We start from the raw sequence: 26,154 nt of genomic DNA, 5'->3' as shown, positions 1-26,154 counted from the left end.
CTGAGGGCCCAGCACAGGGGGAATGAGGGCGTTAGTGCAGGGCTGTTGACAGAGGTGTGGGCACGGTTAAGGGATGGTGAGCCCACCAGGGCGAGCTGCAGAAGGAGCCTGTACACTCCGGGGCTGGACTGGTGGAGGCAGGCGGGGACCTGGAGGAGGGAGCCGTGAGGACAGGGCAGGAACTGGATGCAGCCACCTCCTGCGCAGCCTCAGGAGGAACCAGGAACGGGCTCTCGCCTGCACTTTCCTCCCAAACAGAGTCCAGAACAGGATGGAGACATGAAATGGGCATCCGAGGGGCAGACCAGGAGTGGGCCACAGACTCGCCACCCAGTCTAGGGCTCCTGCTGCCCTCAGACCCCCCGCCCCCCAGTGGTGCCCCTGGGTACGGCCCCAGGGCTGGGAGGGCCCAGCAGGGATTTTCCCAAATAGAAGGATGATGATGGCACAGCAGCAATGGAAGTTCTTTGGGAAGGAGGAGTTCTCCTCAAATGTACGCTCATGAGGACACCAGCCAGGTCATTAACAAGCCCAGAGACTCCCCAGGAAGAGAAGGGGTGACCAGTTTGGGGCAAAGGACAGTTGCTCACATGATTTACCTGGGCCGGATGGACGGCTCTGAGCCAGGCCTGACCTCAGCCACCTGAGAGGCGCCGGGCTCCCTCCTCTCCACCCCTCTGAGCCCTTTGCAGGATGAGGGCGTCCAGGGAACCCCGATCCTGGCTTCTCTGGCCGGCGCAGCTCACAGGCACGTCTCAGAAGCCCACAGGAAACCTCCTCCCAGAGCCTGCGGCTGCAAGAAAGCAGAGGGAGGAAGAGGAGGTGGCGGAGAGAAGAGCTTCATTTAATGCCCCGAACAGACCCCTGTCTGTGAAGCAGGGCACACAGTGGTGTGCTCACAGAGCAGGAGACAAACGCCGTCTTCAGAGGCTGGAACTCCGCAGACTGGCTCAGCTGGCTGAGGAGGCCGGCTCCTGCCAGCGCTCCCTGACGCCCTGGCCCTGCCAGGGCCACCAAGGGCCCACGTGGCGAGGTCTCTGCTGGGCTGGGAGACATGCAGGCCCACGGGCAAGGCCGAGCTGGGCTCCTCTTCACATCCTCCTTCCCCTCCTGCCCTTGCTTCTCCTGCCAGGTGCTAAGCATGGGGACCCACATCCCCAGCCCTTACTAAGTGCTTTATGACCCTTATTCCCTCAAATTCTCACAACAACCCTCAGGGGCAGGGTGTATCCTTTTCCTAGAGCTTCCGTAATAAATGACCACAAACTGGGTGTGAAGGATCCCACATGCAATCACACCTACAAGGACCTTTCTTCCAAATAGGCTCACAGTCACAGGTACCATGGTTAGGACTTGGGCATGTGGGGATTTTGCCACGATTCAGCCCCTGACCAGTAGGTGTTACTCGTCTCCCAGGTGATAAAGAGGGGACAGTGGCAGAGCAAGGGTGCAAACCTATCTCTGTTGGACACCACGGTCCACCTGTGTCCCTCTGTCCAGCCGCCTTCTTCTCCGTGAGCTCAGGAGGTCCTGCACTTCCCCATCCTCACCAGTTACTGGGGGTGGTAACAACGAGATTACGACAATAGAGATAAAGGCTGTCACTCGGGAAGTTCGTGCTCTGGCCAGGCCCTCGGCTAAGCTCCTTGTTGGTACAAAACCAACCGTAGAATGTAGGTATTAATTGTGAACTGCATCTCACACATGAAGAAACTCAGTTTTCTAGAGATGACGTGACTGGACCAAGGCCACACAGCCAGCAGCGAGCAGCCAGCAGCCAGCATGTCACAGGGCAGGGCCTGCACCCCGACCCACCCAGTGCCAAAGCCTGTGTCCTTAGCCACCCACCGGAGCTGCCTCGTGACGACACCGCTTCCCTGCCTCCCAGAGGCCTCAAGGAGCCTGTGTCCACGGCTCTCATGGTGGCCCCTGGTGCCACTGAGGGGCTTTCCTCACTTCTGGTGGCAGAAGTGTGACTCACACCCAGGGGATCCTAAGCAAGACCTGGGCGGATGTGACCTTGGCCCACTTGGTGTAACCAGCCAGGCAGGGCCATCACTTACATTGAGTCCAGCTGCCCCCAGCCTGCCCCAGCTCCCCACGCACCTCGGCACCCAGGGCCTGATGGGACTATTCCAAGTCAGGGGGCTGGGCCCTGGTCTTCAGGGCCCCTTGCCAGCATTGTGGCTGTGCCCAGGCGCAGGTGGCCAATCTCACCGCCCTCTCTGTTCTGTCTCCTGCCCGGCCAGGCATTGTGCGTGCCTCCAGTGTCTTCCCCATCCTCAGCACCATCCTGCTGCTGCTCGGCGGGCTCTGCATCGGTGCCGGGAGGTTCTACAGCCGCAAGAACAACATTGTCCTCAGCGCTGGCATCCTGTTCGTGGCTGCAGGTGAGCCGGCCATGCTGGTCCCCACTGCAGAGCACACCTGAGAGCCCGAGAGGCGGGGGGGGGGGGGGGGGGGGGGGGGGGGGGGCGGGGGGGCGGGGGTGGCAGCAGACCATACAGTCTGTGTGTAATTAACCTCAAAAGTCCATGTGTGTGTGGGCTGGGACAGTGTGTGGGGAGCAAACGGGTACAGGGTCTCCTTTTGGGGTGACAAAATCTTCTGGAACTAGATAGAGGTGGTAGTTGCACACATTGTGAATGTCCTAACTGCCACTGAATGTACTTTAAAGGGCTAGTTTTATGTTATGTGAATTTAACCTCCATAAATAAGTCCAGGTGTGCAAATACCACAAAGGGGCAGTACTATTGCCTCCCAAGCCCATAACAGGGGTGCCTGGCTACGCTGGGGGGTCAGGGAGGTGCCCAGGGGGACTCACAGACACCAAGACCTGAAGGAGTCGGCCAGGTAAAGACAGGGTGAGGGGCGTGGGGCTGGCCAGGCGCTGAAGGAGCAGAGAAGCCCGTACGCCTGGGCAGGGTGAGCGAGGGGCTCGGGATCATGAGAATTCCTGACTGCCCAGCTCTCCGGCTAAGAGACGACAGCCACCCCACTCTGGCCCCGTGACAACCCAGAGCTACGGTGACAGTGACACCCCCTGCCCAAGGCTGCTCTGGGGCCTCCATGGAGACAGTTCTCTGCCCAGCCCTGTCCCCACTCTGCCCCTGGGCTCCACATCCTACAGGTCAGGAGGCACCGGATGCTGGTAATGAGCATTCCAGCAACGGTGGTGGCCCTGCCTCCTTTGCGAGGGCAGGGAGGGGACTCGAGTGGTGCCCAGCCCATGCAGGTGCCACCCATCGGTCATCCCCCCACAGCTTGTCTTCTCCTCACCGTTGCTCTTGGAGAGGGAAGGCAGCTTCCACTTACATCATGGAACTGAGGGCCTAGACAAGTGAGGGACCTGCTCAAAGTCCCTGCCAGGCTGCGGGGCGGGGCCCCGGGTGCAGGTTCCGTGCGCTCTTCTACACCCTTCAGCTTTGCTTCCTTCTGGGCAGTAAACACGTGTGTGTGGGATGTGTGTGCGTATCTAAGGGGACAGGGGGATGTGTAAGTGTCAGGAGCATGGTGTGTGTGTATGTGTGTGTGTGTGAACTATGGGGTGTGTGTGTGAACTGTGGGGGTGTGTGAACTGTGGTGTGTATGTGTGAACTATGGGGTGTGTGTGTGAACTGTGGTGTGTATGTGTGTGTGTGTGAACTGTGGGGTGTGTGTGTGTGAACTGTGGTGTGTGTGTGTGTGAACTATGGGGTGTGTGTGTGTATGTGTGTGTGTGTGTGAACTATGGGGTGTGTGTGTGAACTGTGGGGGGGTGTGAACTGTGGTGTGTATGTGTGTGTGTGTGAACTGTGGGGTGTGTGTGAGAGTTTGTGTAAACTGTGATGTGTCTGTGTGTGTGTGTGTGAACTGTGGGGGGTGTATGTGAGTGTTTGTGTGAACTGTGGTGTGTGTGTGTGTGTGAACTGGCGTATGTGTGTGTGTGAACTATGGGGTGTGTGTGTATGAACTGTGGGGGGTTGTGTGTGTGAACTGTGGGGTGTGTGTGTGTGAACTGTGGTGTGTGTGTGTGTGAACTGTGGGGGGTTGTGTGTGTGAACTCTGGGGGTGTGTGTGTGAACTGTGGGGGGTTGTGTGTGAGAACTGTGGGGGGTGTGAACTGTGGAGTGTGTGTGTGTGAACTGTGGGGGGTGTGAACTATGGGGTGTGTGTGTGTGAACTGTGGGGGGTGTGAACTGTGATGTGTGTGTGAACTATGGGGTGTGTGAACTGTGGGGGGTTGTGTGTGTGAACTGTGGGGGTGTGTGAACTGTGGGGGGGTATGAACTGTGGGGTGTGTGTGTGTGAACTGTGGGGTGTGTGTGAACTATGGGGTGTGTGTGTGTGAACTGTGGCGTGTGTGTGTGAACTGTGGCGTGTGTGTGTGAACTGTGGGTGTGTGTGTATGTGAACTGTGGTGTGTGTGTGTATGTGTGTGTGTGTGTGTGTGAACTGTGGGGGGTGTGAACTGTGGTGTGTGTGTGAACTGTGGCGGGGGGTGAACTGTGGTGTGTGTGTGTGAACTATGGGGTGTGTGTGTGAACTGTGGGGTGTGTGTGAACTGTGGGGGGTGTGTGTGAACTGTGGGTGTGTGTGATGGGAGGGAGAGCCTGCATTTAGGGTCCACACCTACAGCTGGTTTGCTCAGGGCAGGGTCTCTGGTCCTCTAGCAGGAAACAGTGTAAACATCCACCCTGGGATCGGGCAGCAGGAGAACGGACAACGCGTGGCAGGGCCTCTCCACCTCCGTTCACGAGGCCATCGGGGGCCAGTTGTCCCAGCCTCCTCGCCTGCATGCATGACGCCCCACTTCCTCACCCCCTCTTCCTGGAACCACCACTCACTCACTCCCCTCTGCCCACCGCCCCCCTGAGAAGGAAGGAGGGGACCTGAGAGAGGCTGGATATGAGCACAACATAGGAAAGACCATAGCAGCAGCCACTCTCCGGCGGGGAGCTGGGGAGCCAAGAGCCCTTGCTTTATTGTGTATCTCATCTCAACCTTGTCCTTTGATACCCACTCAAAATTAGTTACTTAAAAGACAGGTTAGCAGCCAGAATTAAGCTGGTGGCCACTCCCACCAAAGCAGGGAGTGGCCACCAGCCCCTCCCCCTTCCCCCTGCCCCCTTCCCCCTGTGGGTCTAACCTCGGCCTCTCCCCTCCGGCCCCCTCTCCTCCTTCCCTTTCAGGCCTCAGTAACATCATAGGCATCATCGTCTACATTTCCAGCAACACGGGCGACCCGAGCGACAAGCGCGACGAGGACAAAAAGAACCACTACAACTACGGCTGGTCTTTCTACTTCGGGGCGCTGTCGTTCATCGTGGCCGAGACCGTGGGCGTCCTGGCCGTGAACATTTACATCGAGAAGAATAAGGAGCTGAGATTTAAGACCAAACGGGAGTTCCTCAAGGCTCCCTCCTCGTCCCCCTACGCCAGGATGCCCAGCTACAGGTACCGGCGACGGCGCTCCCGGTCCAGCTCCAGGTCCACGGAGGCCTCGCCCTCCAGGGACACGTCGCCGGTGGGCCTGAAGATCGCCGGGGCCATCCCCATGGGCGAGCTATCCATGTACACGCTGTCCCGGGAGCCGCTCAAGGTGACCACGGCGGCCAGCTACAGCCCGGGCCAGGAGGCCGGCTTCCTGCAGGTACACGATTTCTTCCAGCAGGACCTGAAGGAGGGCCTGCACGTCAGCATGCTGAACCGGCGGACCACCCCCGTGTGAGCGCCCCTGCCTGGCACCAGCCTCTCCCCAGAATGGCTGCTTGGATCCCACGTGAGGGCATCGAACCCTTAAGACGGACCCACCGTGGACTAAAGCCAAACCCACCCCTCCTGGTCTCCAGATGCGTGGCGGGCTGGCGTGGAGCGAAGCGCCAGGACACTGGCATCCGAAGGGAGAGGCTGACTTGATCCCCCCAAAGAGGGTGTGTGGACGGATGCCCTGGGTTCCGGAGTCTCCCGGGAGGCTTGAGTGCTGTCCTGAGACTGCCCAGCCTTCGCCCACCTGGGAAAACACAATCGAGCCATTCTCTCCTCTTGGAAACAAATATTTCTGCGAGAACGAGCTTTCGGGGCCTTCCCTCCCCGCCGGGGCGCTGGGCCACTGGGGGGCCACTGGCTGGGTACGTGGGGCCTAGGACGCTGGTCAGCTGCTTGTTAACCTGAGGTTCCTGGGCCTGGGAGCCGGAAACGCGGAAGCCGAAGCTCGCCCCTTCCTTCCCTCCATCCATCTGTCTGTCTGTCTGTCTGTCTGTCTCTCTCTGACAGTGGCCTGTTGTTGACATGGCTGTGATCCTAGGAGAAAGGCCTGCGGCCAATGGTGCTTTGGCCTCTGTGCTGTCCTGGGGCCGGCGCCCCTCGACCGGAGGAGACCGAGGCCTGGAGGGGAGGGAACCCACAGAGGGAGTCTTCGCTGGCCTGGCGTGAGCTAAAGGCCAGAGTCTGTGGCTGGCTTTCTTGTCTGCTTCTGGAAGTTTCTGCCTCACACAGAAAGGGCAAAACACACTGACTGTGCTTGCGAGGCCGGAAGGTCCCGGGGTGACAGGGGTCACAGGCGGCCCCGTGTCTCCTGCTGGATCCTCCTGGGGAGAGGACAGGTGGGCCTGCCACACACACCGATTCGGCATCAGCGTCCCAAACTGCTGGGCAAGAAAGGGAGACGGAGGGTGAACCGGGACCAGAACCTCAGAAAACACACATCCGTTTCCGAGTGGTTATTAATCGTGATTTATTGCAAATAGTAGCCAGGAGGGCAAGTTCCATTCACTTCCTCATCTTACAAAGTAGCAGGACGCCCCCCCCCCCCAACTCCCGTTCTTGTAACTTATTCTGTCGTCCCCCCTGCCCCCCCACAAGGGCTCAGCGAGGAAGAGGAGGGGGGCCAGGCCTCGGCTTTCTTCCTCCTCACCACCGAGGAGGCGGGTTCCCTGGGTGAGTTTTTCCAACCCCGCCCCCCAAAGCCAGCAGAGGCATGGAAGCATGTCAGGTTCAGGAGAAACACGTTGTGGAACACAGAGCTTACCCCCTTTTGTATAACAAAGTCCTTTCTTACTTTTTGAGACTTGGGGAGCCGGCCTGGAGCAGTCAGCTGGGATCCCGGGAGCCGTTGGACTTGGAAGTAACAAGCAAATTCTTACCTCAGCCCCCTGCTCACAGACCCCTGGGTGGACTTGGCCCCTAGGAGTTCAGATCCGGGCCAAGGTCACTGCCATCCTCCCTTTGCCCCCGAGAGGACATCTCCACGTGTCCCGCCTCCCACCTCCGTGGCTGGCGCTGCGTGCTGGAGCCCCCCTCCCGCTGACCTGGGCTCTGTGAGGTTTGTCCAGCATGTGCCGCCGTGAATGCTGGGGTGTCGGGGCGCGCGGCCGCCCCTGCCGAGGGCTGACCCCAGCTGTCCTGCCTCACCCCTACCACCCTCACCCCTCCACACCATGACACCATCTTTCCAGGCTGGAAGGAAGGGGTGAAACCTGGGGACCCATCACCCAGCGAGGCCCCAAGATTCCAAAGCCAGGCAGCCTGGCTGTTCCTTCCACAGAAGTCCCCACCCGCCCCGCTCCCCGGGAAGTCTGTCCTTTCATGGAGAAAGCTGTGTCCAACGAATCCTACCTCTTGCCCAGTCCCAGGCGGAGCTCGCACAGCCCACTCTAGGGACCGAGAAAGTAGAGAGAAGCCACCAAGTGCAGGGAGCAGAACAGCCTGAGACCCTGGTCTCCATAGCCTTTCTCCACACACTCTGCCCCAGGCTCCGGGAGGGACCCCGGCTCTGGTTCCCGTGCTCACGGCCTCTTACCTGGGGCCGCCCGGGGAGGGGCGGATGGAGCTGGCCCCCTGCCCCTGTCATTCTGAGACCTTGCGCTCCAACCAGCCCTGTGTGTTTTGCCAATTAAGCACCTGTGAATCCTGTACCTACTACTGGTTTGGGGTTGTTAGTTCGGTCTTTTTTTTTTTTTTTTAATTAAATAAAATGATTTTTAAAATGTTCTCTTCCTGATGTGGGGGGAGGGGAGAGCACCCCTCAAGCCTGTGGACACTTAGAGCCAAGAGTGTCCCTGAGTCTGGGGGGGTGCTGCAGAACCCCGAGAAGAGGGGGGTTCAGCGCGGGTCAAGGCCAGTTTCTCTGGCTTTCATCTGGTCGCTGACCACCTCCCGGCACCACCTGCTGGGTTCCGACCTCTGGGAGGTGCTGTGGAGGGGCCTTTGCACAGCAGGGCGAGATGGGCATCTGGGCAGCTGAGCAAGCCAGGCCTCAACCTGCCGGTGAGGCCACAGGAGGAGCCACAGCTCAGAGGCCGTGCGCTGCTCAGTGGGGTTCCTCAGTCCACCGACCAGCCTCCTTTCCCGTCCAAGTTCCGAACTGGCTACGAAGTAGAAGAGCCTGAATTCCAGACTGAGCTTTAGTACTGAGACAGCTGGACGGGGGAATGTGGCCCCGACCAGAGGCCAGAGGGGACAGAGCCACCCGATCCCAGGCCACCAGGAGGAGTGAGGAAGGGAGGGAGACGGGGTGATATGGACATACTGCGCAGCTCCCGCAGGACACGGTGTCACCCACCAGGTCCAGCCCAGCAGATGGTACTGGCTGGACGTCACCCCCACTCTCTCGGAGGCACAACGAGGCTAAGCAGTGCCCCCTAGTTCTCCCCAAGCTGCAGCCCAGGGGACCTTCCCATCCGATCACAGGCTCCATCGCCTTTAGGACTAAGGCCTGAGTTTTCCTGAGAGCCACCCCGGATCTGAGAGGCCCCAACTCTTGAGTGTCACGAAGTCCTTGCCAACCCTCGTCCCAGCAAAGAAGGCAGAGGGCCCAGTGTCCCCGTGTTCCCACCCTTGTGGCTGCAAGAACCACTCCCAACTTGTCCAAACTTTCAGCCCTGGCTTTTTTCTCTTTTTAATCTTCACCCAAGGAGTGAGGATATTTTCTCAATTGATTTTTACAGTGAGTGGAAGGGAGGGGAGAGGGGAGAGAGAGAGAGACATCCATGTGACAGAGACACATCAATTGATTGCCTCCCACATGTGCCCCAACCGGCGGGGGCGGGGGGGGGGGGGGGGGACTGGGGGGGAGGCAGAGATCAGACCTGCAACCCAGGTACGTGCCCTTGACTGGAAATCAAACCCGAGACCTTCTGGTGTGCAGACCAATGCTCTAACCACTGAGCATGCCAGCCAGGGCCAGCCCTGGCTTTTTAACCCTCTTACTGATGCCCCAAATGTGCTGAGCCACCAGGTCTCAGGGCCAGGGCAGCTTAGGACCCACCCCACCAACGAACCCCCTGCTTCACCAGCCTGGAGCCAGCACCACTCAGCATTGGCACCATGTGCCCGAATTTCTGTGCCTCCTGCTCATTCTCAGCCTGGAAGAAGCTGGCTCGGCACCCTGGTTCCCAGCCTGGTGGCCGCCCGTGGCAGTCTGCAGGTCGTGGCCTGGTGTGGCCTCCGGTATGGGGCTCATGGGGTCACGTGTTTCATTCATCTGAAAACTCTGCCTCCATCATTTGCAGAGGTAGGTCTACAGAACTGACACAGAAGTGGATGTTCTGGTTCCCCAACCAAAACGCCACTCAGAGCCCCCCTCCAGCCCTGCAGCCCCCATTCTGCCCTTCACTTATATTATTTAGACTAGGCCGGCGATGTAACCAACAACCCCCAAACGAGGAGTGGCTTCATACAATAGAAATCTATTTCCCACCCATCGAGTTCAATCAGCTGGGCAGGTGAGGGTGCTCTGCTCCACACAGTCACTCAGAGATTCAGGGACCCACTCTCTGGAAGCTCTGCCGTCTTCATCAGGGGCTTCTAATGTTGCCCCCCCGCATTGACACCCGGCAGGCAGATGGAGAAGAGAGAGGGAAGGTGTTCTAGTGAGTAGAGAGTCTTGTGGGAGGTTTTAATGGATCAGGAAGTTGTGACTCTCTCCCCTGCCCACATGCCATTGGCCAGAACTCAATATCACAGTCCCATTTAAGGGCCAGGGAAGATGGGAAATGTAGTTTAGCCCAGGAGGAAAGGAAAACAGTTTGGGGGAACAGCAGTCTGGGCTCCCTGGTCTATGTCTTTTCTGTATCTCCTTCTTGCCGCCCTGCCCCCAAGTCATTCTGGGAGTGCCTCCTTGACACTGATGCCTTTGTCTGGGATTGGTCCACCTCTGCGGCCTCAGCCCCTCCTTCAGCTCCAATGTGAGGTCTGGCCTCTTCTCGGCTCCAGATACCCATCTGTAAAATGGGTCTGTGCTACCTTCTTCCTAGGTTGGAGGAGCAGGCTTGAGCTCCTGCCTTGACCAAAACAAGAACCACAAAGTCACAGGACACCATGACCCAAGCAGCAGTGGCAGGAACCTTAGGAATCATCTCGTTCAACGTTCTCATCACAGAAGAATCAGCCCAAAAAGGAAATGGCCGGGGTGGGGGTGGGGGGGGGCGGGTTGGGGGAGGAGGAATAAAAGGAAGGAAGGAAATGTATAACAACCATGGAAGGGAGATACCACTGGCCCAGTGGTTCTCAAGTGGGGGCAGTTTTGCTCTCCAGGGGACATTCATCCACGTCTGGAGACATTTCTGATTGTCACAGCCTGGAAGGCGGGTGCTACTGGCATCTACCGGGTGGAGGACAAGTGTGTGGCTAATGCACGGGACAGCCCTCACCCCCATCCCCCAAGAATGATCGGGTCCAAAATGTCCGGCTGAGAAACCGTGCACAAGTCTGATTTTACACTGAGGGAAACTGAGGCATGGAAGGGTGAGGTCGCTTGTGCACGACCACACCGCGGCTTCTTGGGGCTTGCACCCAGGCTGTGGGCATATTAGGAAATCTCACTTACTCATTCCCCGGATTTCCTTTCCCTGCAACACATTCCAATTTCTGCCTCTTTTGAGCCAACAGCTTTGGAAACAGAAGTTGTGGGTTGAAGGAAATGGGAAAACAGCCACCTGTCCTGGGTTGGGGTTTGGGGGTGCCTTTGCCGCTGGGTTTGGGAACCAAATACGGATGGAATTGAAGCAGGCAGCTGGAGAAACCTGGCCCAGCCTGACACTGGACTCGGTGGCCTCCTGGCCCCGCTCACCCGCCTCCCCCCTCCCCCGAGGCCGCAATGAGTGGACAGTGAGGTGGCCGAGAGCCAGAAAGACAGGGATCCTATACTCCAGTCACCCGCGGGCAGCCCTGGGCGAGTCGCCCAGCCTCTCTCCGAGCCGGCGGTCAAATGAGGAAGGTTACAATTCCCTCCCGGGGTTGTTGGGAGATGAGTTCAGCTTTAACGTAAACAAGGAAACAGGAGCCTGGCCTTAGAGTGAGCTTCCAGAGGTGTTTGTTGACTGACAACACTCGAGAAGTTTGCCAACACGGATTGCTCTAGAGGAGTGCTCTGAGAGCCAGGCCCAGCTGCCCAGGTATTGTGCGGTGCTCCCCACTTCCCTGGAGAGGGGTCCTCCCCCAGCTGCTTCCCTGGCTGATGCCCATTCATTTCTGCCCTCAGTGGTCCCCAGCTGTGGATTGGTGGTCAGCGCAGCCACATGGCTGCAGCTGTCTTTGCAGGCCCTGCAACCCCCAAACCCCACTGGGGAGTTCCCGGTCCCACACAGGTGATCCAGGCTGCAAAACTAAGTCCCGAATGCCCTTAGATGCCCTGGGAGCAGGACTGCATGGGGAGGTTGTCCTGTTCTGGGTCCCTAGTGTGGAGCTCACAGAGAAGAGAGACCTGGGGGAGGGGAATGAGATGGAAGGGGAGGGGAGGCCTCCCTGCACTGGTTCCTGATATAGCACCCCTGGCTGCCCAGCCCAGAGATGAGGGGCAGGGGAGGGAAGAGGGGAGGAAGAGTTGCTCAGGGACCCTGGACTCCAGAGGAGGAGATGGGCAGATACACTTGAAACAGGTATTTTTAAACCTGCAGAGTCCAGGTTTAAAAGTCATTGCAACCTCAGAAACAGAAGCCTGTGTCAGAGAAGGTTACGAACCCGTGTCCTTAGACATTTTGCAGGAGCGGAGAATGGTGGGGGTGCTGATACCTCCAAACCATTACTCCTCCACCCTCCTGGGGAAAAGCTTTCTCCGAGGGCCTAAACCTGTTTTCATCACTATCACCTCCCCAACTCTTTCTTGGCCACTTCCTTCACCTTCATCAGAGACTTCGCCTCTGGCTCAAAGCCTTCCTCTGTACCCCAAGTCCTGCCACCATCAAACTGAGCCACACCCACGTCAGTAGGGCCAACCACTCCAATTCCCTGGCCTCATAGCTCTCCTGTCTTCTCAACTCCATTGGCCACCTCACCTTCTCGCCTCCATTGACTATCTGAGCTCACCTCCTTTGGCCATCCTGGTCTTCTCATCTTCATTGACCTTCATCTCCAACCTGGATCTTGCCATCACCCCCCTGACTGTCCCCTCCTATAATCTTCAGAGACGTCGTCCTCCTCTCAGACCACAGCTTCCAATGTTCCCAATTCCTTCATTCCCTGACCATCACTACACCTGTTTTCCAGCCTCAACAAGCCCTTCAGGGCCTTGGCCTCCCCATTTTCTCCCAATATATTGACCCTTCCTGACAGCAGGGCCATCCTAACCAGCCCAGACATGGCAAGTCATCATCTAAACCCACCCTTGCCGAGGCCCTCGGGTCCCTCGGCCCCTTCTCCTTCTCGCTTTTTCCTCCTGGAAGAGCCCCAGCTCTCTTTCAGTCTCACTTTCCATCTTCTCCGTCCCTGCACCTGAGCTACAGGCGATGCCAGAGAAGATCAAGCAAGTTGTACATCAATGCCTGTGGTAGGCAGAATAGCAGTTCCCCAAATGCCCAAGTTCTAATCCCTGGAACCTGTGAATATGTCACCTTCCACGGCCAAAGGGACTTTGCAGATGTGATTCAATTAAGGATGTTGAGATGGGGAGATTTTCCGGGGTTGTCAATAAAACCCCAAGGATTCATATAACAGAAAGGGAGGCAGGAGAGTCAGAGATGAAGATGCGATGATGGAAGCAGAGGTCAGAGTGATATGATGGCTGGCTTTGAGGATGGACGTGTTCTGGGTCCCCTGGGCAGAGGCACAGGGTGGAATTGGGGGCAGCGAGACAAATGCAACAGAGGGCCCCAGGTGAACGGTGCAGGGAGGCAGACGAAGTGGCTTAAAGAGGTTCGGACCCATTGGCTGGCACCCCGTTTTTTTATGGTACCTTAAGGTCACGCAGGGCCATTTCTTAGCCTCATTAAGCCCGAGCTCAAAATTCGATCAGCACATTGCCAAAGAGAGGTTATTTGCCCCCCACCCAGGCGTGCCCTGGTCCCAGCTCTGAATGAGGCCCCCCTGTGGAAGATGTTTTCTCTCAACCTAGTATGTCTGGTCCTTCTTGGGACAAATGAAAACTGGTTCATCTGGATGAGAAAAATACAGACATTGCCCGATCAGCTTAGTGGGGGGATCTACTTTGAAGACTGTAGAGAATGTCCTCTCAGGAGGCTGCTTCCTTTTGAACTTGATCACAGAGGTGACAACGGTGCCCTCCCGGGGTGTCCCTCAGTGCCTGGAGGCAAATCAGCCACTGGTCCACGCTGTCCCAGGGCTGCCCTGGCTGCCATGTCTTATGTCCCCGTGGCCTTGAGCCACAGAGAAATGTCCTTTGGATCATCTGGTGGAGTGAATTATTTGAGCTTCTGTCTCCTCCTTTCAGTCCATCTGTCCATCCTTCCGTCCATCAGTCATTTAACAGACATTTATGAAGATCCCAACCTGGGCTCAGATCGGGTGGGTTCTCTGAGGGACCCAGAATGAGTACATAATACAGTCTTGCCATCTCAACCCTCCAGAAGCTTATGGCCCATTAGAGAAAGATGACCCATCTGCAGTTTATAAATAATAATAACAACAGCCATCTTGGATTGGATGCTGACTGTACTAGTCAGCTCGGGCTCAAGACCATACCCTGGATGACCTTAACAACCAAAATTTATTTTCTCACGGCTCTGGGGGCTGGAAGTCCTAGATCAGCATGGTTGGGAGCTGCGAAGAGTCTTCTTCCTGGCTTTCTCCTCCTCACATGGCAGAGAAAGAGAGACAGCAAGCTTGCTGGTGTTCCTTCTTAAGGGCACTAATCCCATCATGAGGGCCCCACCCTCATGGCCTCATCTAAACCTAATTACCCCCCAAAGCCCCATCTCCAAATACCATTACACTGGGGTTTGGACTTCAACATATGAATTGGGGGAAGGAGGGCATTATTCAGTCCATGGCACCTACGCTGGGCGAAGCCGGTAAATGCATTATCTCTAATTCTACAGCAGCTCCCAGTCAGCGCCACTGCCCTCATTTTATAGCTGAGGGGAGGGCAGCTCAGAGAGGTTGATGACTGGCTGGAAGCCACACAGCTGGACGCCAGCAGAGCAGGGATCTGACCCTGGGGCTTCCGACTCCAGTGGGAACAGGTTGGTTCCCACTCCCTAAGGAGCTGTCCTTCCTGATGCCTGGACAGGGTAGGACCATGCGGAGCAAGCATGTCAAACTCAAGGCTAACACGGGCCAAGTGAACGAGGTTTGAGTTTACATGGGCCGCAAAAAAACAAAAGCTTCAATTTTCATAGAAACGTGAGTTTATTTCAAAAAGTATAGTATAAAAAAAAAAGGAACAAGAACAATGATAAAATTAATGTTTTCTTCCTGACACTTGGCATCTCTTCTCTGCTACTATCTTTCCTACTTCGGGGGAAATCTTGTTCGGAGTGAATACTTTCAAAACTGACCCAAGGTGAATGTCAGTAATTCTGGATCTGACAGGAGACTTATTTCCGTTCATAATTGTAAATAACTGCTCACACCGCTATATTGGCTGGGCCGCAAAAATACTCGTTGTGGCCTGTATGCAGCCCGCGGGCCGCGAGTTTGACATGCTTGATGTGGAGGGTGCTGATGGTATCCAGCCCCAGCTCCCAGCAAATGCCGGCATCCACAGGGCCCCTTCTTGGCCCAACAAGGCCCTGGAGCGGAGGGTTTAGGGGGGCGAGCAGGCAGCCTGGCAGTGGGAGGCTCTGTTTAAAGGACCTTTACTGAACGGGAAGAAGAACAGACTTGCCCGCAGTCCCCGGTGCTGCCAGCCTCGTGCTAGGTTTACTCACAGACTACTTGGAAAGGAAGAGCCATCCATCTTTAATGCATTTGCTGGCTGGGTTGGCGGACTCAGGACCCTGCTGGGCACAGACCTGCCCCCTCACCGAGGGAAGGTGTGAAAATTAGCTCAGCAGAGCGCCTGGGATATGGTAAGCTCTCACGGAGGACCCGCTCTTGTTACGACCGTCACTGTGATCAGTGGTCTGTGAGTCCAAGGCCGGGCCCCGCGTGTTTCTCCGCACACAGACCATCTTTCCGTTAAGCACGGTCACCCTGAGGCCAGGATCTCGAAGCTCAAAGCCCTGCCCAGCTCAGGGGTCTACTCCTGGCCGTGCATCAGCCTCGGCTACACCCAGAGCGAGCCACCTGGTGACCTGAGGACGAGGAGACAGACCCCAGGAGGTGTGTCGGGGCCTGGAGACTGGCTAGCGGGTGTGTGGGAGGGATGTGGGCAGGCAGGACTCTCAGAAGCTGGCCCCAAAGTTTCACAAGTTCTCTGCTCTATCCACCCACCATTAGCCTCTTAGTAGTCACCTGTAAATCAGCTTACTTCTGTTCTTTTTGACTTACATCGAGTTGTTTTGTGAATATAAGCATAACTGGAAAACCTGTGTCCCCTGCCATTCATAGAGGTCATACTAAACCATTACAACAAAAACAGCCGATGCTCTATCCTCTGAGGGCCTTTCTTCGACGTGTGAGGATCAGAAAGGTGCTACAGACTTGCCCCAGACGGTTGTTTTATGTTTTTTTGTTTTTTGTTTTTCTTCTGGACCCAGCTGGGAGGATGGGAGAATTGAATAGAAAACAATGTTCCCACGCTGGGCAGTGTCGGGTCTCCACTGGCCCAGGAGCCACTTTCGCTCCCTGTAGTTTGGGGATGTCGTGGGGCTTAGGGCTAAAGCTCTTGCCTGGGTCGTGGGCTCCGGAAGCCCCGGGCAGGGGATCCCCACGCTGTCTCTAGGCATGACCCTGGGTCCCCCAGACTTCCAGGACGAGGACCCACTCGCCCCACTCCGGTAACAGAGCTGCCCAGTGTGAGGATAGAAGGTTGAGCCCCCTGAGCCATAGGGTCTCTGCCCTTGCCCAGCCGTGACCTTCAGCTGCACAGTGCCTCTCGTCCTCACGTCAGGCATCCCGAGCAGGTGCTCCGACAGGTCTCCAGTCACCAGCTAGAGCCTCCCCGCCACCCCTCCCTGGGGTATTTCTGGCTCCAAGAGGGTAAGAAAGCCCTGAAACCTGAGACGAAGTCATCCTCGGTGACGGTGACACGCCTGTGCATGTGCATTAATAGAAGCCTCCCTCAGGCCCCTGTCACGTGTGGGCAGCTGCTCAGCCCTGTCAAGTGGCCCTCAGCCCCAAGGCCAGCCCCCTCTGGCTCGGCCAGCACACTAAACTTAGCCTCGCCCCTCTGCACCATAATTGCCGCCACCACCCCAGCCCGGCCGCCACCTGCCTGGGGAGACACGGCCACCCGACCCTGCCCAGAGCACCCACTCCTTCGCGACCACCATGTCCCAGACCACAACGCTGAAGGTCCGCCTGACGCTCTTCTGCATCCTGGTGGGCATCGTGCTGGCCACGGTGGCCGTGGTGACCGACCACTGGGCCGTGCTGAGCCCCCAGGTGGAGCACCACAGCGCCGTCTGCGAGGCAGCCCACTTCGGCCTCTGGCGGATTTGCACCAAGAGTATCATCGTGAGCGGCAGCAAGGACAAGAGCTGCGGACCCATCACCCTGCCTGGGGGTAACGTACCCACGCTGTCCCCCATCCCTGCCTCCTGTCCTTCTTTGTTCCTTCCGGAAAAGCGGCTCAGAACAGCCCTCTGTGCCCCGGAGGAGGGGGTCTGAATTGCATGAGGCTGTGCACCACAGCGAGGGGAGCTCCCTGTATAGAACCCCCGGGGCTGGGATGACTAGCCTCCCTGCAGTCGTACAGCCTCTGCGACCCTAGTTAATAGAGTACAAGCTCAGGAAAGAGCCCGCTCTAATCACACATTACCCGTGACCCCCAACATGACAATTGGCGGGGGGCGGGGGGGAGACAAAGCCCATCACAGCCTCTGCTTCCTCCCCTGGTGCTTGGGCTCAGCAACACAAAGTCCCTTCCAGTGCTGACCAATGTCACTCCAAGGCGGCGGTGGACCAGGCTGAGGGCGGCATCCCGCTTGGCGTTCAGAATTATCTGTTATCGGACTGGGTGTTCGTTGAAACCTCCCCTTCAAGGGAGCCAATGCCAAGTCCCCCAAAACCTTGCCGTGTGTGGGGGAGGACAGAGGAGCCCAAAGCTTGTTCCTCCCTCTCCCCTCTTTCTTCTTCCTTCCCCTCCCGCTGGCTCCCGCCTTGCTCATTCCCACTGGACACTCGGAAGATTCATAAATACCCAGCTGTCTTGGAAACACCGAGTCCCCGGGCCGAGGGCTTTAAATGGCATGAGCATGTGCTTCACGGGTATCGCATCACCCAGATGCCCATGCCCCTCGGCCACTGCTGAGCACGCCCGTAAACAGATGCATCATCCAGCCAACTCCCCTGGGCAGGGCAGGGCAGGGCAGGGCAGGGCAGCTTCTCCAGAAATGCACTGGGATGGTCCTGCCCACCTGTGCTGGGAGGCATCTGCCTTTTAAAGTCTGGTGAGTTCGCAGAGCAGAGGAGCAGGGCAGCGAGCTGACTCTATACAAGGGAGAGACAGGCTGGCAGCAGGTGGCTGAGCCAGCCACTGGTGACCAGCAGGCACGGCTTGGACTTGAACCTGGTCAGTCTGTCTCAGTGCCTTCTCACTCTGATCCTGAGTGAATCATACCTGTGAACACAGCCTTACCCGCAACAGGCTGCTGCTGGGTGTTCCTGACTTCCTCCCTCTCCTTTCTCTGTACATGAACATCTTTTCCTTCCCCCGACCCTGCCTGTGCATTACAGGACCACTTTCCTGGAGGGATGGACAGAGTTCATACATGTTCCTTTTTTTATATCCTCACCCAAGGATATTTTTTCATTGATTTTTTAGAGAGAGTAGAAGAGAGAGGGAAAGAGAGAGAAATATCGGTGTGAGAGAAACATATCGGTTGGTTGCCACCTGCACACGCCCCAACCAGGGCCCGAGCCGAGGAGGAGCCTGCAACCGAGGTACGTGCCCTTGACCGGAATCAAACCCAGGACCCTTCAGTCCTCAGGCCCACGCTCTATCCACTGAGCCAAACCGGCTAGGGCATACATGTCCTTATGTATTATTAATAACAGTAATAATAAGAACTGCAAACACAAACAGAGGACTACCTGCCAGACACTGTCTTAAGTGTTTTACATATTAACTTTGGATGACATCAGAGTAAGAACCTCCAAAAATCCTCCTCTCCATAAAAACAATGTGAACATTAGCGAAAATGATCAGAATAAACTTTTTCAGAACTCTGGAAATGTACACTGCTTAGTGGAGTGCTTCACACTCCGCTAAGCACAGAGCCCCTCAGTAAATACTGGGAGATGTATTCGTTCCAGTGATTTTAGGAAATCTCTGTGAACTGACCACCAAACTAACTGAGCAGAGATTTCAGTGGCCACACATGACAAAGAATATAGACTTTACAAAATTAATTCAGAAAGTCACTGAATAAACAACAATAACAAACAGCAACAGGAACAATCCTTGGGTAAGGTTAGAATCTGATTTCTAGAGTTGCTACATTATATTGTTTAAATTTTCCAGTTTTAAATTTAAATTTTAAAAAATTTCAAGACATGCAAAGAACTAAAAATGCATGACCTATACAATAGTAATGTCAATAATAGATTCTTAAGGAAGCCCAGATACTGGACTTACTAGACCAAGACTTTAAGTCACTTGTTTCAGATATATTCAAGGAATTAGAAGAAACCACTGGTCTTCCTCGTGTGCTAAGGTAAGAATGATGTCTCATGAAGTAGAGAATAAAGATATAAATTATTTTAAAAGGGTCTAATAGAAATTCTAGAGTTGAGAAGTACAATAACTGAAATGAAAAAATTCACCAGACGAGTTCCATAGCAGAGCTGAGCAGGTAGAAGAACAAATCCATGACATTAAAGATAGGTCAACTAAGATTAGCTAGTCTGAGAAACAGACAGGAGAAATAATGAAGAAAAATGAACAGAGCCTGTGGGACAGAATGAAATGTATCAATATACACCTAATGGTACTCCCAGAAGAAGGAGAGAGAGAGGAGTGGGAAGTCCATATGAAAAATAATGGTCAACATTTTTCCAAATCTGATGGAAAACATTAATCTAGAAACCCATGAAGCTTCATGAACTCCAAGTAGGATAGATCAAAATCTGGACACATCATAATCAAAAGGTAGATAAGTCGAAAAATAAAGACAGACTCTTGTGAGAGCAACAAGTGACTCATCACATACAAGAAATTCTAACTAAGAAAAACAGCTACTTTTCCCCTAAAACCATGAAGGCCAGAGGCAGTGGGATGACATATATATTAATTCATCTAATTCTCACAAAATCCTCTATGGGGTCCATACTATTATTATCCTCCCAGCTTACAGATAAGGAAAACGAGGCAGAGAGAAGTTGAGTCATTTGACTGAATTCACACAATGACCATGGCAGGATGCTGGGCAAGTCTTGAGCGACAGTGGCACAGGCCTGGCTTGATTGGTCCTAACTGAGCATCTTGTTGCTGCCGGAAGTGTCCAGACTGAGCACTGGGTCTGACATGCCCCACCCGTGCTGGGGCCATCAGGGCCCACAGAGGAGCCTGCGGTCGGTCTCCAGTGGGCAGCCACGGGGCCCCGAGCGGATGCCCCTCCCAGGCCTTCCTCACATGCTAAGTCCAAGAGAGGGGACAGGGTTGGCCTGTCCGTCCCCAAGCCCTAAGTTCAGCCACGTTAGAGAGAAGCTGAGACTTCCAGATGTCCTCAGTGGGAGCCCTGCCCACTGGGTGCCCCTCGCCATGTGTGAGAGCATATAACTGGGGAGGGGAGGGACAGGAACACTGCCCCTGGGCCACTGAGGGGAAAGTCCCCCCCACCCCCCAGAATCCACAGGCTGGCTTCCCAGACATGCTGTTCCCCCCGTGTCTGAGCTAAGAAAGCTTTTGAGCAAGTGCCTAGTGGCAACAGCGGTTTGTCCAGAATGGGGCCTGGTGTCTATCTCCTGGGGTTGACAACCCGAACACGCCCTGCGCGAGAGTAGCCTCAGCACCCCAGAACCGCCCATAGCTGGGCCTTCATCCCATGCCCCCTCCCCTCCCCCCGCCCCGCGCTCTCCCTGCTCCAAACGCCTTTAACTGGAGGATGGCGAGTAGTCACAGAAGCAGCTGACTGTGAAATACACTTGAATTCAATCAATTCTTTTCAGAGGGTTTTCAATGACGACTGAAATTGGCCCTTATAGAATGAAACAGAAATGTTCCTTTGTCGAGAGAGAGAGGCCTGTGGTAACTCAGGACACAGCACAGCCATTTTGAAGCAGTGACTGGAGACAATCTATAGCGAACAATCTAACAAGTATAAGAGGGCTGCGTTGTGTTCTAAAACAGCCCTGGAAGCTGTGAGAGAGAAAAGAGCAGCTCGACTCTGACATCACCACTTACCGGTGTCGGACACCCCAGGTAACTCGGATAAAAAGGAAAGCGATTTAAATATAGAAGCTCAAAGAGAGGGCGGTTTACCTCTCGGAACATTCACTGCTGCTCCCTGTGCCAGGCTTGGTCTCCAGGGGCCATTTCCTCCCTCCACCGTGGGAGCAGCGGTGACCCTGACGTGGGGGAGGAGGGAGGAGTGGGAGGCCACAGGCTTCGGGGGCGATGAGAGGATTTGGGCCAGATAGAAGGAAGCCTGCACCCACATGAAGGCAGCACCTCCGGCGCATCTCCATCAGTGGCCTTGTGAAAATGGAGGGACAGCCTGGCCTGTTTGGCTCAATGAATAAAGCTTCTGCCCACGGACTGAAGGGTCCCAGGTTCAATTCTGGTCAAGGGCATGTTCCTTGGTTGCAGGCTCAATCCCCGGCCCTGGTCGGGGCATGCGCAGGAGGAAGCAATAGACATGTCTCTCTCACACATTGATGTTTCTCTCTCTCTCTCTCTCTCTCTCTCTCTCTCTGTCTCCCCACTCCCACCCACTCTCTCCAAAAAAAAAAAAAAAGGAAAAATATCCTCCAGTGAGGACTCACAGGAAAAAAGAAAATGCAAAGACAACTTGAAGGTCAAGAAATGAATGAAAAACCAGAGGCTCTAAACAATCAATAAAGAAAAAGCAATCAATAAAGGGCCTCACACAAATAAAAAGCAACTTGATTTAGTTTTCTTCAAGAAACAAGATAGTATAAAATAACCCCATCATCGACTTCCTAAATCAAGAGTAAATAATATTAACCTGTATTCAATATGCAATAGGACTATCCTTTCATTTGATAGTATGTCTAGTTACAGGAGAGATGAAAAGGAAAAACGGAAGAGAAATTATGCCTGAAATTATATTTAACATCGGCATGAATTTCTTTGTTCTGAGACCTTCCTCTACTCCCCCATCACAGAACATCCTACTGTCCGCAGGTCTTCTTCCGCTTTCCTGATAGTTACCAGGTAGACCGAGCAGCCGGCCGGGGAAGGTCTGGTCTGGGCTGCCTCTGCAGCCACGGGTGTCGAGGGTCCGATGAAACAACCTGCTGGTCACATTTGGCCCCTGAATGGATTCTCTAGCCCTCACCCAAGTCCCTCCAGGTGGCCCACTCAGAAGAGCACTTTGCGGGGCATGTGAAGGGGCCTGGAGCAGGGCTTCCCAACGTGGCTGATCATCAGAATCTCCTGGGAAGCTTTTGAAAAGCCAGTGAGTCAGGGTGGGCCTGAGGCTGAGAAACACAGCTCTGGGCTTTGGTGGGATTCAGGGTTTCTTAACCTCAGCGCTACTGGCACTTTGGGGCTGGAGAATTCTATGATGCGAGGGGCTGTTCTGTGCATGGGGATGTTTAGCAGTATCCTGGCCTCTACCCACCAGATGCCACTAGCAGCCCTGCCTCGTTGTTACAGCAAAAATGTCTCCAGACATTGCCCAAGATCCCTGGCGGATATAATCGGACGAACCACTGTGTAGCCTTTTTGTTGACCATGTATCCTGTCCCCCCTGACAAATGACTTGAGCCCTGGGCCTCAGTTAGCCCATCTGCCTAATGGGCTCAGTCCCCACAGTGCTGTCTGTACCTTTGACTCAATCAGCCTTGGCACCCCGAGGATCTCCCAGCCTCTTATGCGACCCCCTTAACCTGGTGACATTTTGGTCTTAGGGTCAGAGAAGGTCTTTGTCTCAGCCCAGGGTGAGGGTTTGGGGAGAAGACACCAGCCCAGAGGTCCCTTCCGCCCACCCTGGTGGGATCACACCCACCCTCTCTCAGCCGACCCTCTGCCTCCGCTATGGGCCCTTTTTCCTCACCTCACAGGTTGTCTCCTCCTTTGCAGAGAAAAACTGTTCCTACTTCCGGCATTTCAACCCAGGCGAGAGCTCAGAGATCTTTGAATTCACCACTCAGAAAGGTGAGCCCAGGGCATCAAGCCGGGAGGGCGGGGAGAAGTGACTGCGGTCACACCTCTGAGGCAGGAAATCATCTGGCACAAAAGCCCAACTTCCCCCGTGCCTGGTGAAAAGAGCCCTGCCACCCTCGGTGTGTCCCAGCCTCCGTCCATGGGGCTGGCGGAGGCGGTGAAGGCGCGGTGCCTGTGACAGGAGCCAGGGCAATGGAACAAGCGCTCACCATCCCTGGGACGGGTTTCTGGCTGGCGGGTCAGAGCCTGCGGGGAACTGATTCCCTCCCGCCATCGATCACCCCCAAGAATCAGGAGGGCAGGGGGCAGGGGGAGATGCATCACAGTTAAGGAGCCCCGAGCACATGTGCCCTGGGGTCTTCCAGGAGCCATGGAGCTCGCATGCACCCCTCTGTCATGGGTACAGACCCACACCTGCACGTGTACGAACGGCGGCACACGGTGTGGGCATGCACACACATGCACACACACACATGCACACACACATGCACACACACGTGCGCACACACTCACTCTGGTAGATCCTTATATGCCAGTGCAACACTAACACACACACTCTGGCAAATCTTACACCTGTCACACACACACACACACACACACACACACACCATGCAAATCTTACACCTGTCTCACACACATACACACACACACACACACACACACCATGCAAATCTTACACCTGTCACAAACACACACACACACACACCATGCAAATCTTACACCTGTCACAAACACACACACACACCATGCAAATCTTACACCTGTCACAAACACACACACACACCATGCAAATCTTACACCTGTCACAAACACACACACACACACCCTGTGAAAATCTTACACCTGTCACACACACATACACACACACCATGCAAATATTACACCTGTCACAAACACACACACCATGCAAATCTTACACCTGTCTCACACACACACCATGAAAATCTTACACCTGTCACAAACACACACACCATCCAAATCTTACACCTGTCACAAACACACACACACACCATGCAAATCTTACACCTGCCACACACACACACACCGTGAAAATCTTACACCTGTCACACATACATACACACACACCATGCAAATCTTACACCTGTCACAAACACACACACCATGCAAATCTTACACCTGTCACACACACACACCATGAAAATCTTACACCTGTCACACACACACACCATGCAAATCTTACACCTGTCACACACACACCATGAAAATCTTACACCTGTCACAAACACACACCATGAAAATCTTACACCTGTCACACATACATACACACACACACCATGCAAATCTTACACCTGTCACAAACACACACACCATGCAAATCTTACACCTGTCACACACACACACCATGCAAATCTTATACCTGTCTCACACACACACCACACAAAGTTTACACCTCACACACACACACACACACACACACGCCCGTGCTCTGTAACAAGCCACCTTCCAGAGGCTGCTGTCAGTCCAGGACAGACCGCCCTCCCCTGCTGCTTTCTGCCCTGTCACTCGGAAAGTTTCTGCTCCAGAAAGGCCTCCAGCCACGTGTCTCCTGCCCCTTCCCAGTCCTCTGCCCGGTAGGGAGGTTGGGGGAGGGGTTGCAGTTCCGTGCAACCCGGGAGTTAGAATTGAGTCTCTACTCATGTGTGACTTGAGTGAGTGATTTCTTCTCGGGGCCTCAGTCTCCTCACATGTGCAATGGGGATCATAACCCGTGGTGGTGTCACTCACCTGGTTGGCGGCACAGCCAGCGGTGACCCGAGGCCAGGACGAGGCCACTGCTGAGGTGCCGTCGGCCCCTGTGTGTGTTGCAGAGTACAGCATCTCGGCCGCCGCCATCGCCATCTTCAGCCTCGTCTTCATCATCATGGGAACCATCTGCGTGCTCCTGTCCTTCACCAAGAAGCGGGACTACCTGCTGAGGCCGGCCTCCATGTTCTACGCCTTTGCAGGTAGGGGGGGGGGGGGCACTTGCCTGTAAGCCCGGGGCGGGGGTGGGGGGCGATGTCCGGGGTGAGGGCTGCTGCCACCCCATCCTCGCTCCAACCTTGAGATGTAGGTCTGGAGAAATTCCCGGGCTCCACGCAGGAGCAGACTCGGTCAGGACTCACCAACGCTCGGTGGGTCTGGGGAGATGTTGGCAATTTGTCCATTTAATCCACAAGCACTGAGAGCAATGCCCGTCACTAACACATTTTAAATTAATCCAAACAAATATTAACAAAAGAAGGAAAGAAACGCAGTTACCCTGAGGTTGAGCGAGTCGTGCGGCAGGCAGGCAGACGGTTCACTTTGCAGGTCCCCACGTGCACCTCCAGTCTCGAGACAGTCTCCCCCACGGCCAGGTCTCCCCCTTGTCCCTGCGGAAGCCCCGGCCGACGGTGGGCACAGGCCGGGTGGGGCCCTGAGTGTCCCCGCTCTGCCCTCAGGTCTCTGCATCTTCGTCTCAGTGGAGGTCCTGCGGCAGTCGGTGAAGCGCATGATCGACAGCGAGGACACGGTCTGGATCGAGTACTATTACTCCTGGTCCTTCGCCTGCGCCTGCTCCGCCTTCGTCCTCCTCTTCCTGGGCGGCCTGGCCCTGCTGCTCTTCTCCCTGCCTCGCATGCCCCAGAACCCCTGGGAGTCCTGCATGGACTCGGAGCCTGAGCACTAGCCCTCCTGGGTCCCAGTGACTCTCAGGGCTTTCCCCCAGGAAGCCCAGCCCAGAACATTCTAGAAAGGAGGTGGGAGCATCACACCTCTCCTGTTCCCACCTGACCCACACTGCTGCGGCGGCTTCCCCTCCCCTGGCGCCTCTCTGGGCTGCGACAGGCGCCTGGGGAATCCGGCAAGTGGACACGATCCAGACCTGCCCTCGGTGGGAAGGAGGCGGGCCCAGCAGGTGCACAGGTGTCTGCAAAGGCCCGACCTCCCGCTGGAGCTCATAGTCGTCCCCACGGCGCCAGCTGTCTGATAGGCTGGCGGCCGTTGTCCTGTGAGCCTTATCAGGGACGCCCTGTGCTCATTACCAGCTCGGGGTGTCCTCCGGGGCAAGCAGCCGGCCCCTCTGTCCTTGGCGACAAGGCGCACTGTGTTTGGTGAGCTGAACCCGACCTCGTCTTCTCTGAGGCCGGAGAAGCATCTTTAACTGGGTGTTTTCTGACTGTGGTTTGAAATAAAAGTTCTTTGAAAACTTGCTTTTTCCTGTGTCTTGCGTAGAAAACGCGAGGATCCCTGGCTGCAGCTCAGGGGCCGCAGGGACCCTGGAGGAGGAGGAAAAGGGGTCTCTGGGACGCACGTGGGGACACGTGGGGAGAGGGGTCCTGTTTACCAACGAGACGTACCGTTCTGAATTCCAGCGTGCATCTCGGGGCCCTGGGGTTTTCTCTGGCAGAAACCAGAGACCATCCGACTAGGCAAGGGTGTTAAAAATAGGAGGGCTTATTTCTAGAGCGCTGGCCTGCCAGGCGTCCAAGTGCTAACACAGCAGTCAAGCCGCACAGCCACAAGTGTCTGATTTCCGATGCTGGGTTGTCGTTGCAGAGAAC

At 55.5% G+C, this 26,154-nt stretch overlaps 2 protein-coding genes across 3 annotated transcripts in view; both read left to right on the top strand.

Moving 5' to 3' along the window:
- Positions 1-7,960, top strand: part of CACNG4 (calcium voltage-gated channel auxiliary subunit gamma 4) — a 52,502-nt gene extending 44,542 nt beyond the window's left edge. Inside the window, exons 3-4 of the mRNA XM_070393178.1 lie at positions 2,250-2,390; positions 5,172-7,960. Of these exons, the coding sequence (XP_070249279.1) occupies positions 2,250-2,390; positions 5,172-5,710 (680 nt within the window). The 3' untranslated portion in view covers positions 5,711-7,960. The remainder of the gene's footprint in view (positions 1-2,249; positions 2,391-5,171) is intronic.
- An 8,507-nt stretch (positions 7,961-16,467) lies between these two features.
- On the top strand, positions 16,468-25,769 carry CACNG1 (calcium voltage-gated channel auxiliary subunit gamma 1). Of its 2 annotated transcripts, none has more exons than XM_070393635.1 (4): positions 16,468-16,822; positions 22,526-22,600; positions 24,439-24,576; positions 25,075-25,769. In XM_070393635.1, exons 1-4 carry the CDS (start codon positions 16,588-16,590, stop codon positions 25,278-25,280), a joined length of 654 nt encoding a protein of 217 aa, XP_070249736.1. In that variant the 5' UTR covers positions 16,468-16,587; the 3' UTR covers positions 25,281-25,769. The 2 variants fall into 2 exon arrangements, with proteins under 2 accessions (XP_070249736.1, XP_070249735.1); XM_070393634.1 differs by having other exon boundaries at positions 25,054-25,769.
- Positions 25,770-26,154: the final 385 nt, after the last annotated feature.

The sequence above is a fragment of the Myotis yumanensis genome, unplaced genomic scaffold (genome assembly GCF_028538775.1).
Source record: "Myotis yumanensis isolate MYYU_CA2020_CCGP unplaced genomic scaffold, mMyoYum1.0.hap1 SCAF_16, whole genome shotgun sequence".
In the NCBI taxonomy this organism is placed as follows: Eukaryota; Metazoa; Chordata; class Mammalia; order Chiroptera; family Vespertilionidae; genus Myotis; species Myotis yumanensis.
The sequence above is the reverse complement of the archived record's forward strand: the minus strand, read 5'-3'. Positions and strand labels throughout refer to the sequence as shown.